General features: G+C 47.3%; 2 protein-coding genes across 3 annotated transcripts in view; one reads left to right on the top strand and one right to left on the bottom strand.

Annotated features, from left to right (window-relative positions):
* Positions 1-9,644, bottom strand: part of Dus2 (dihydrouridine synthase 2) — a 42,887-nt gene extending 33,243 nt beyond the window's left edge. For both annotated transcript variants that reach the window (XR_003376851.1, XM_005345433.3), the window contains exons 1-2: positions 9,561-9,644; positions 6,078-6,216 (exon numbers count right to left, since the gene is read on the bottom strand). Coding sequence is in view for 1 of the 2 variants with exons in the window: in XM_005345433.3 (XP_005345490.1) it covers positions 6,078-6,203 (126 nt within the window). In the remaining variant the exon portion in view is untranslated. The remainder of the gene's footprint in view (positions 1-6,077; positions 6,217-9,560) is intronic.
* Positions 9,645-9,690: 46 nt separating this feature from the next.
* Positions 9,691-11,526, top strand: Ddx28 (DEAD-box helicase 28). The gene has a single exon (XM_005345432.2). It carries the CDS (start codon positions 9,712-9,714, stop codon positions 11,332-11,334), a length of 1,623 nt encoding a protein of 540 aa, XP_005345489.1. The 5' UTR covers positions 9,691-9,711; the 3' UTR covers positions 11,335-11,526.
* Positions 11,527-11,704: the final 178 nt, after the last annotated feature.

Below are 11,704 nucleotides of genomic sequence, written 5' to 3' on the forward strand. Positions count from 1 at the left end.
TCTGTAGACCAGGCTGGTCTCGAACTCACAGAGATCCGCCTGCCTCTGCCTCCCGAGTGCTGGGATTAAAGGCGTGCGCCACCATCGCCCAGCTAGTAAAATGAATCTTTAAAAATTAAAATGAATCTTTAAAAAGACATTACGCTAGGTAAAATAAACCAGTTACGCAATAACAAGTACTGCAGAGTTCCTAGTCCCTGAATAACTCACAGAAACAGAAAGCAGAATAAGGTTATCAGAGCTTAGAGAGGAAGGAAAGAGGGGAGTTGCTCTTAAAGAATTTCAGTTTTATAAGATGATAGATAGAGCTTCAAAGATCTGTTTCATAGCAACATAGATATAGTGTACACTACTGAACTGTACACCAAAAATGGCTGTGATGGGAGGAGGAGATGGATTGATGGTTCAGAGCACTTATTACTCTAGAAGAAGACGTAGGTTTCATTTCCAGGGCCTCACACAGCAGCTCACAACCACCCCAAACTCAGTTGCAGGAATCCCATACCCTCTTCTGGCCTCCTGGAGCACCAGGCACCCACAGCTTGCACAGACATTGCTGTGTAAGAGTTTCCTCTGAGACTAAAAGATTCCTTTAATCCCAGCACTTGGAGAGGCAGAGGCAGGCAGATCTCTGAGTTCAAGGTCAGCCTGGTCTACAGAATGAGTTTCAAGACTCATCCTAAAGCTACACAGATAAGCCCTGTCAGGAAAATCAAAAAGAAAAAAAGAAGAGGAAGAAGAAGAAGAAGAGGAGGAGGAGGAGGAGGAGGAGGAGAAAGAAGAGGAGGAGGAGGAGAAGAATAAAAGATGAAAAAGAAGAAAGATTCCATCCTACAGGGACGCTTGCTAAGACAGGAAGTAAACAACTCAAGTTGGCTGACCAGATTCCCTAGGCTACTCACTCCCCAAGCATAAATAAGAATTGCTGAGACACTCTCAGACCACTTCGACTACTTGGAAGAAGTTCAGACCCAGTAGCCAGGAAGACCCAGATTAACCAAGCACACTGGAAGGAGCGGAAACCCCCAGAATTACTTCGAAGAAACAAAAACTAGCTGAGCTGCACGGAAGAGGCTCAAACCAAACGAGCCACCTGGAAAGTCACCCTCCAGCCTGTTAAGCTGCCTGCAGGCTGTGCAGTGTGCTCTGAGTTTCCAGCTTTTGTGAGTTGTCTGCTGTTGGTTCCATATCTGGGGTGAGAGGCGTTTGCTCACATCTCCCCAGGAGCAGGGTCGCACAACTGATATACATAAAGGTGAAACACCATATATCAGGAAAAAATGAAAAATAAATCTTGTCAGGTGTGCTGGCACATGCCTTTAATCCCAGCACTCAGGAAACACTGGGAATTCGAGGCCACCTTAGCCAACACAGTAAGTTACCTGCCCACCACAGCAACAATATAAGACCCTGTCTCAAAAAGCCAATTACATACACAAAGAAAATAAGTCAGGTGTCTCCTTAAAGTCTGGATTGCTGAAGTCCCACTGTACAAGGCAGGTGAGCTGAGTCAACCACTTAATCACACAGATCAACTATGTCTATCACCTAGAAAGAACATCCAGGCAGTTCATCCTGATGTTGGCCTGTAGGACAACTCTGGTTCCACCAGGGGGCACTAGGCACCACACTATCACATGTCCAACACTCAGACTCTGGTCCCCAAGCCAAACAAGAGAAGCACCTGCTTCTATGCCTGCTCTCTTTCAGAGGCTGGGCCTGGGTGGAAAGCTTAGGACTTCTCTAACGGAAACATCTTTGTTCATAAATCACACCAAGTCTCTCAGCATAGACACATCAAACAGGTGTAAAGTATTTGGAATTTTCACTCTCACTCCAAATCTGAGCAAGGCCCTAAAAGAAAAAATGAGTCACATTTACTGGTAAAACATGCTTTTCAAGTTTCAGTAAAGGGCTTGATGTGCAAGCTTGAGGGTTCAGGTCACTATTCAACACCCACATTAAAACAAAACACACACAAAACCAAACAAATAAGCAAACAGATACAGTGGCTGGGTAAATGGCCTGACTGGTAAAGAACCCTAGCTCAGACGCTCAGCCTGTAAGCAACTCTAATAAACACCCCAAGCAAATATATGATTATATTACATATAATTATTAGAATTTATATCATGATTATACACATTAGTTCTGTTCCTTTAGAGAATGCTGACTAATACAACACCAACACATGGAAGGTAGAGATAAGAGCGTTAAAGTCATCCTCAGCCACACATGAGACCCCATCTCAAAAAAAGAGAGAGGGGAGGAAAGGTTAAGAGGGGAGAAGGGAAGAAAGAGTGGAGCGGTGGGGAAAGGAGGCACACACTAAAATAATCACATAAACCTTGGACCCCTAACTTCTACATGGCCTGAACCAGCCCAAGGATTCCCAGAGAGTTAGCTGACAGTGTGGAGCCTCGCATACAGCTGCTCCTGCGGCACAGCTTCCATGACCCCCATTAGTGGATAACCCAGGCTGCCATCGAACCATGAATGTTAGAACAAGCACTGTACTGTGAGGGTCAGCCCGCCCTCCCACCCGCCTCGTCTACACTTCTCTCAGCGAAAACATACCCAGGTTCTGGCTCTCTGGGCTCTCAGGAAAAATAAAGGTCAGAGGAAGGGACTGAGAGTATAAACATAGGCATCACTGCACCGCTGCACCACTGCACCACGGCACCACTGCACCGCTGCACCACTGCACCACGGCATCACTGCACTACGGTACCACTGCACCGCTGTATCGCTGCACCACGGCACCGCTGCATCGCTGCACCACTGCACCGCTGCATCACTGCACCACAGCATCACTGCACCACAGCATCACTGCATCACACCACAGCATCACTGCACCGCGGCACCACTGCACCGTTGCACCACAGCATCACACCACTGCATTACTGCACCACTGCATCACTTAGGAGCTCACCCCAGAACCGGCTTGAGCCCACAGGAGCTGATGATTCTAAAGAGCTAAGCCCTTACCACCATCTGTTTCAGTACATGACATTAGTAAGATGGGCATGGCAGGGACAAGATGCCAGCACTCCATGGATCAAGTCTTTCTCACTAAAAGCAATAGGACATGGGACAGACAAAGATTTATCAATAAAAACAGAATGCAAAATGCAAGGACAATGGAGCAGGACACCATTCACCCTGAGCTTTGAGGTGACCCTGGGAGGGCACAGCTGGACAGAGAAGAAATAGACAGCAGGTCAGCTGGGGGTTTCCCCTAGAATCTACCATCCCCTGAACCTGCTTGGTAAAAAGGGACTCTGCTGGTGAAGAGCTCCCGTGTCCATCTCTGTCATCCTGCAGAAGTATATGGACTCACCATTAGGAAGAAAACTTAGCAGCTGCCTGCTGGGCATGGTGGTGCATGCCTTTAATCCTGCTCAGGAAAACAGAAGCAGGTGGATCTCTGGGAGTTTGTGGTCAGCCTGTACTACACAGTAAGTTCTAGACAAACCAACGCTATAAAGTTAGACCCTGTCTCCACAAAAAAAAAGGACTTAATAACTGTCTATTCCCTGGGATTTGGTCCTTTTTTTTTGTGCCCTAGGCCTCAAGCTCTGAGAAGTCAGAAGACAGTGATTCTTACTCTCCCTTTTCCTATTTCCTTTCCAAACCCAAGAAACTTTTCTGGAGGGTAAATGTTAGTGCTAGCCAAGAAAAACTAAGGATAACACACAGCTGAGCACCTCAGGGACCTTTCATGCCTGGTGCCCCAACACCTAACCCCAGGACACAGCTCTCCTCCGTGGTGAGGCGGGTCGAACACAAAGGCTCACAGACCTGCCTGCTCGCATTCTATCACATTTCTCTACAGATATTTAGGAACGAGGATGTGAGCTCTGTGAGCCCCAATGAAGAATCGTGCTTCCTGCCCTCTGCAATTTTTGGAACAGCCAGCCCATGGTGGCACATACCTGCAATCAGAACTCACAGCACTTGGGAGCTAGTCAGGAAGATCCAGACTTCAAGATAGTTTGGGGACAGCCTGAATTACAATAAGACCTTGTCTTGAAAAAAACAGGAAAAAAAATCTCTTTGGTGAACACTTCCTTCCTCCCACTTTACCTTGCCATCATCTTAGAGACCCTGGCCCTAAGCTACAGCACGACAACCCCCAACCATCGGCGTACCCTCCCCTCAGCCAGGCTTCTCAGCTTTCTGTTCCATAGGCTGTAAACAAGCATATCCGCGTGCCAGTCAAACTACACACTCATTTTCCCCAGAAGAGGATGCAAGCTTCCCCTTCCCCAGGTTCCTGCTGAGATGACTAGGAACACCATCCTATCCCAACTTTATTCTGTGTCTGCCTGGTCACTTCTCAGCCTTCCACACTTCCCACCCCCAATAGTCACCTCTGCCTTGGCAGCACTTCTGGAACTGTCCATGACCTTGACCATGGCCCAGACAATGAAGTGTCTAGAAGATATTGCTGATCCTCGCAAAGAAAACACATGTTGCCAAGTAGTGGTGGTGCACATGTTTAATCCCAGCACTTGGAAGTAGAGGCAGGCTGATCTCTGAGTTTGAGGGCAGCTTGGTTGTCTACAGAACAAGTTCCAGGACATCCAGGGCTACACACAGAAACCCCGACTCAAAACAAACAACCCCCCCCCCCAAAAAAAAAAAAAAAAAAAAAAAAAAAAAAAAAAAAAAAAAAAAAAAAAAAAAAAAAAAAAAAAAAAAAAATGTCAACTGGGCATGGTGGTGCACGCCTTTAATCCCAGCACTTGGGAGGCAGAGGCAGGCGGATCTCTGTGAGTTCGAGACCAGCCTGGTCTACAGAGCTAATTCCAGGACAGGCTCCAAAGCCACAGAGAAACCCTGTCTCGAAAAACCAAAAAAAAAAAAAAATCCCTCACTAAGGTTCTGTCTCCCATAATCATGGTTTTGTCTTTGAAAACTCTATACCTCTGAAGTAGGAACCAGAGAACACCCTTCTCATTGCACATGGTCCAGGGCTTTATCAAAGCCCTCCTCTTTGCCCAGCTCTCTGCTGTCTTTCTTCCCACTGAGAGACAGCCATTACCTTGTGTTTCTCCCCCAATAAATCTTTTGTGTGAGGTTTGTTGCATAGTGTGAATTTGTGGTATTTCTTGGTTCCTGGCTGCCAAGGAATCCTTCTGCTGGAAAAATCCTTACCCCTGATCTTGGGTATCAAGAGACTTTTCAGAGGCACCAGCCCACTCTCGGTCTGGCCATTAATAAAAGAACTCAAAACTAACGAGAAACTGAGGCAACAGAACAGACTTTGGGGCTAGACTGGGCTACATAATTAGATGAAAATGGAAAAGAAAAAAAAGCTTACTTGTTAAAAGATTGACCCCCAATGCAACATCTCCAGAAATGGGCTTTTGACATCATCAGTTAGTTCATCTAATGGCATCGTTGGAAGAAGACAGAAATTTGCAGAGATGTGGCCTAGCTGGAGGAAGCATGTCTACGGGGAATGTACGCCTGCTTCATGTTCTCTCCCTCTGGGCTGACACGAGCTGAGAAGCCTCTTCTCACACACATCTCGACCACCACGTTGATAGCCCTCCAGGTAATTCCGATAAGTGTTCAACTAAGAACACTCCCTCGCTATCCAGCGTCAGCTTACTCTTACAATTCCATTTTCCTATCTGATCCTTCTGAACCTGGGTCTGAAGCCCTAGTAATCTCCGGAGCAGCCAGTGGATATATTTACTGACCTATCACCAAAAAATCCTATAGCCACCAACGCCAACCTCATCCTACTTCCTTAGCCTGCATCTGGTTCTCTTTCTCCCCTTCCAGGTGTCAGTTAGTACACCAGTGTACTGAGCAGGGAGGGCAGGGGGTGATGCCTGGGCAGTGACAAGACAGGATGGCCATCTACTCATCTGACCCACTGCTGTTCCTGCGGGCCTCGGGACCACCTGAACTCATCAGTGTCACGTGTGTTGATCTCTCCTGATTTTAGTGAGACCACAAGTGGAGGTCCCATTCTACCGCCCCCTCTCCTAAACATTGCCATATCCAAAGATGAAACCTGTTCCCCGTCCCCTGAGGCGCCCAGAAAACCAGGAATACCTTACCTCACAGTAAACAATGTCTGCTCCGTAATCCAGGGCCAGGAGTCGCATTGGTAGAGTCCCCACCCGAACCATGGGGGCTAAGATGAGCTTATTGTGGTAGCACAGGGAGAGGCTGTTCCCAATCATTCCTCCGCTATGCCTGAAGAAAGGGAAAACGTAGGTTAGAACGAGAGCGGCGGGCGGGTTCGGTGGGTAAGCGCAGGTGCTATGTAAGCCTGACAACCAGAGGTTGATCCCCAGAGCCCGCAGCAGAAAGAGAGAACTGACTCCTGAAGGTCATCCTCGGGCCTCAGCGGGTGCCCACGCCCAGAATACACACATTTTAAAATCTTTTTTTTTGTTATTTTGTTTTTTATTTAAAGATTTACTTATTATGTATATAGTGTTCTGTCTGAAGAGGGCGCCAGATCTTAGATGATTGTGAATCACCATGTGATTGCTGGGAATTGAACTCAGGACCTTTGGAAGAGCAGGCAGTGCTCTTAACCGCTGAGCCATCCAAAATCGTCTTTAAATTAAAAAAATAATGGCGAATCGGCGAGAAATCTGTGGTTAGGAGCGCTTGCCACTCTTGCAAAGAACTTGAGTTTGATTCCCAGGACCTACATGGTAGTGTACAACCTTCTATAACTACAGTTTCAGGGGTTCTGACACCCTCTTCTGACCTTTGCAGGCACCAGACTCAGAAGGACAACAAAGATACACATGCAGGCAAAAACACTTATATACATAAAAAATAAAAATAACTTAAAAAAAAGAATCATAAGCGAATAAAAAAAAATGCCTCCTATCATCCCAGGCAGGCTTTCTCCGTACTTCTAACACATATCTCTGATTCATGCTTAGCCATTCATCTAACTACTGTTCATTAAGTGCCAGTCACTGCCAAGATCTCTTGGAAACAAAACTGTCATAGACTCAGAGAACAAAATGGACTAGCAGGACTAACTGGACTCCTGCCTAGCAGAGTGTTCAGTCCAGGGGGGGAGTAATAGCAAAACCCAGTAAGTATATAAATAAATAAACCATTAGATAGTGTCCTGGGAAACTAACAACACACAAGAATTAAAAAAAAAATAAAAAGGAAATGAATCAAGACGGAAAGCATTAGAATCAGTTTTTAAAAAGAGAAGTTGGGGTGTGTGTCATTAAAAAGATAAGATTTAAACAAAGATTTGGATCAGTCAAGTAGGAACATAGTGCAATGCACAACACAGGCAGTGGCCAGTGCACAAGGCCTAAAAGAGGAGCCTGTGTGGTACTTTGGAGGCGTCTGAAGGAGGACAACGTGGACCACACAAGGAGAGAAAATAACAAGCTCAGTAAGTGACGTAGCAGAGGTGAGATAAGAGGCAGCCCTGAGATGTGACTCGGTGGGACGTCAAAGAGATAACTTATCAAAGTAAAGGCTTAAGAGTAGAGAAGTAGCAGGAGTTCACTCACGTTTTCCCAGGATCACAATGTCTGTTGTGTGAATAGGAAACTGGAGGAAGGGGTCAAGAAAGGACTTTCAGCTTGCAGGACTGCAGGGAGATAAATTCAAAGGCAATCCAGTGATCAGCAGGAGAGATTCAGTGAAGTTGGTGAGAAGTAGTCATATTCTAGAGCAACGATGGAGAGACAAGGGGAACTAAACTAAAAGAAAGTCAGGGGCTGGGGCTGGGCACGGTGAGCTCTAAGCTAGCCGGGCTACATAAAGGAAGAAAAGGAGGGGAGTGGGGAGGCTGACAGTCAAGGGCTGGGACTGTAGCTTACTAGGGAGGCACTTGCTCAGTTCACATGCACAAGACCCTGGCTTCCATCCCCACTACCACAGAGAAGAAGAAGAAGAAAATAAAATCCTATGTCCTACGTTTTTATTTAAAGACAGGGTCTCACTATTAGAGTCAAGGCTGACATGGTATTTAAACCAAGCTGGCCTCCAACTCAGAGGTCAGCTGCCTCTGACTCTCAGTACAAGGATTAAAGGCATGTGCCACCATGCCCAGATAAATTCCGATCTTTTTTTTATTTTTTTTAAATATTTATTTATTTACTTATTATGTATACAATATTCTGTTTGTGTGTATGCCTGCAGGCCAGAAGAGGGCACCAGACCTCATTTCAGATGGTTGTGAGCCACCATGTGGTTGCTGGGAATTGAACTCAAGACCTTTGGAAGAGCAGTCAGTGCTCTTAACCACTGAGCCATCTCTCCAGCCCAAATTCCGATCTTTTTAATGGTACTGTCATCAATAGGTAGCTATCAGGGGTCAGTTTAGAAACCTCAATGATACTAAAATCTGAAGATGCTCAAGCCCCTTATATAAAATCCCTACATATCCATCTATATGCTTTTGTTTTTTGAGAGATTGAATTCAGGACTTCATAAATGATAGTAGGCAATCATAGTATCACTAAGCTATATCCCAACCCTCTCATATGTTTTGAATCATTTGTAAGTTGCTTCTAATGACTAATACAATATAAACACAATGTAAATAGTTGTTATACTATATTGTTAGGGAGTAACATTAAAGGAAAATGTTTAGTACAGACACATTTTTTTTCATGAATATTTTCACTCTACAGTGGGAAAAATCCTCAGATGTCCACCTATAAATATGAAAGGCTAGCTCTAGTTAATGAAATTAAAACACTTTCTCCAGATGTTAGAAACCTTCCAGGTAATCAATCCACAAACATCGACCTTATCTCCCACTCCAGGCACTTTACACTATATAAAATATCTGACATCCATTTTTTTCCCAGATGTGTCCAAGAAGAATAAAATTAAAAAAAAAAAAGTTTAAATAACCTGAACCACCAAATTCAAGATAAGTAGTCTGCTTTGTGAGATAAGCTTAATCACTCCATAAGGTTAACGGGACCCTTCTTACTACTTCTATTCAGGCAATTCAGAATCGGCCTGAGAAGTCAATGGATAGCAAGATGAGTGATGAGTCCGGTATGAGAAGCTGAAAGGGGTTACAAGGAATGGAGGGTGAGGTTTGCCTGGAAAGGGCGGGACAACGTGTAAAAACGAGAAACTCCTTCTAAAAGAACTGAGTCCTTATCTCCTACTTCAGAGATGAAAAAAGCAACAGGCCACCAGCATGCACTCTAGAGTCTGAACTAGAGAATAGGGTTGAGCCTAGATCCGGACTCCCAACCTTTGCATCAGTCCCCCGGCCTACAGTTCATTCAGACTCTCACCACACTTGAAACACCCAGGCTTTTAGCCGAGCGCGTATCTATGAAAACATCGCCTCACTCCGCAGCCTTGGAGTTTTATGGGAAGCTTGACAGGGGCAATGAAGACCGCAAATAAGAATCTCAGACATTAAGCACCCAACTGACAGAGGCCATCCTAACTCCTGATGCCTTGAGCCAGGGCCCCACGGTCACCTCCTATTGGCGACCCGGGATCCTGCCTCCACAGAGCACCTTCCCCAAAGATGACCCCAATCTGGACGTCGCCACACCCGATGGGAACCTACACACCTCGCAGCCACTGAACTCTTAAGAATCCTCCCTCTTTCCGGACGATGCTGCAGCGCCACACGCCACACTGAGCTGCGCCAGCCACCGTACCCAAGACCACGGTCGCGCACTTGACGTCACTAGCAGGCGCCTCTTCTGCATCAAGGGAATCATGGCTTTAGCCCGGCCCATGCGACTGTTGTCGCTAGCCGTTCGGTTGCTTCTGGAGCCCCGACGGAACATAGCGGTGCACAGTTCCGATGAGCCCTTGCCAGTGGTGCGCATTCCGCGGGCTCTGCAGCGACGGCAGCAACAGCGACAGAGCGATCGTGGGAGTTTCTCACGGCCGGTGCTAGTACGACCCGGTCCACTGCTGGTCTCGGCACGGCGGCCGGAGTTGAACCAGCCCGCGCGCCTCACGCTGGGCCGTTGGGAGTGCGCGCCGCTGGCTTCGCGTGGCTGGAAGCATCGACGATCGCGTCTGGATCATTTTTCCATAGAGCGAGTGCAGCAAGAGACGCCCGCGCTGACGAACCTCTCGTCCCGTGGCAGCTTCGTGGACCTGGGTTTGGAGCCCCGAGTGCTGCTCGCGCTACAGGAGGCTGCACCCGAAATCGTTCGGCCAACCTCGGTGCAGTCGAAAACCATCCCGCCAGTGCTTCGCGGCCGTCACCTCCTTTGCGCTGCCGAAACCGGTAGTGGCAAGACCCTCAGCTACCTACTGCCCCTATTTCAACGTCTCCTGAGAGGACCAGGCTTGGACTCCCGCAGTTCCACAGCTCCCCGAGGCTTGGTTCTGGTACCTTCCCGAGAATTAGCCGAGCAAGTGCAGGCCGTGGCCCAGTCACTGGGTCGGTACCTGGGCCTACAGGTGACAGAGCTTGGAGGCGGCCTCGGCATGAGTAAGCTCAAACTGCAGCTGTGTAGACTACCATCAGCAGATGTGCTCGTGGCCACTCCCGGGGCTCTGTGGAAGGCCCTGAAAAGTCAACTGGTCAGCTTGCAGCATCTTTCCTTCCTCGTGCTGGATGAAGCCGACACATTGCTGGATGAAAGCTTCCTGGAACTTGTGGACTACATCTTGGGAAAGAGCCCTATAGCAGAAAGTCCAGCTGAGTTAGAAGACCCCTTTAATCCCAAAGCTCAGTTAGTGATGGTGGGAGCCACGTTTCCAGAAGGCGTAAACGAACTGCTGAGTAAAGTCACCAGCCCAGACTCTCTCACCACCGTCACCAGCTCCGGGCTCCACTGCATCATGCCTCATGTCAGACAGACATTTATGAGACTAAAGGGAGCGGAGAAGGTAACAGAACTGGTTCAGATCCTCAAGCAGCATGACAAGGCAAATAAGACAAAAGCCTCAGGAACCGTCCTGGTATTCTGCAACAGCTCCAGCACTGTGAATTGGCTGGGATATATTCTGGATGACCACAAAATCCAACATCTGAGACTGCAAGGGCAGATGCCAGCCTCCATGAGGGCCGGCATCTTCCAGAGATTCCAAAAGGGCTCCCAAGACGTCCTTGTCTGCACAGACATAGCATCGCGAGGTCTAGATAGCATCCATGTGGAACTGGTTGTCAATTACGATTTCCCCCCTACTCTGCAGGATTATATCCACAGAGCAGGAAGGGTGGGGCGAGTGGGCAGTGAAGTGCCAGGGACTGTCATCAGTTTTGTGACCCATCCCTGGGATGTGAGCCTAGTCCAGAAAATTGAGCTGGCAGCTCGTCGAAGAAGAAGCCTTCCAGGATTAGCCTCTTCAGTGAAAGACCCTTTGCCTCAACAAGCCTGATTTTTGGCTGGCCGGAATACTAGAACAGGGATCTTCCTGGGGGGGCCAGGAGGGTTGAATACTTTGGTCAGTGGGTGACATCGGATCACCACACCACCCCTTACCTCTCTGAAAACATGATGAACTGTTTGGAGATTTGAAAAGTAAACTACTGGCCAGAACTGGAGACTAATATATTAAAAATAAGTAAATAAAGGGTATTTTGACTTTATATAATGTCTTGATTTCATTTTTCTTCTTTGTATGTGTGTGTGGAGGTCAGAAGACAATTTTGTGTAACCAATTCTGTCTTTCCACCTTTCTGGGTGTTCCAGGGATCTAGGCTCACTAGACTTTCTGGGTGTTCCAGGGATCTAGGCTCACTAGACTT

Source organism: Microtus ochrogaster, chromosome 4 (assembly GCF_000317375.1).
Source record: "Microtus ochrogaster isolate Prairie Vole_2 chromosome 4, MicOch1.0, whole genome shotgun sequence".
Taxonomy (NCBI): domain Eukaryota; kingdom Metazoa; phylum Chordata; class Mammalia; order Rodentia; family Cricetidae; genus Microtus; species Microtus ochrogaster.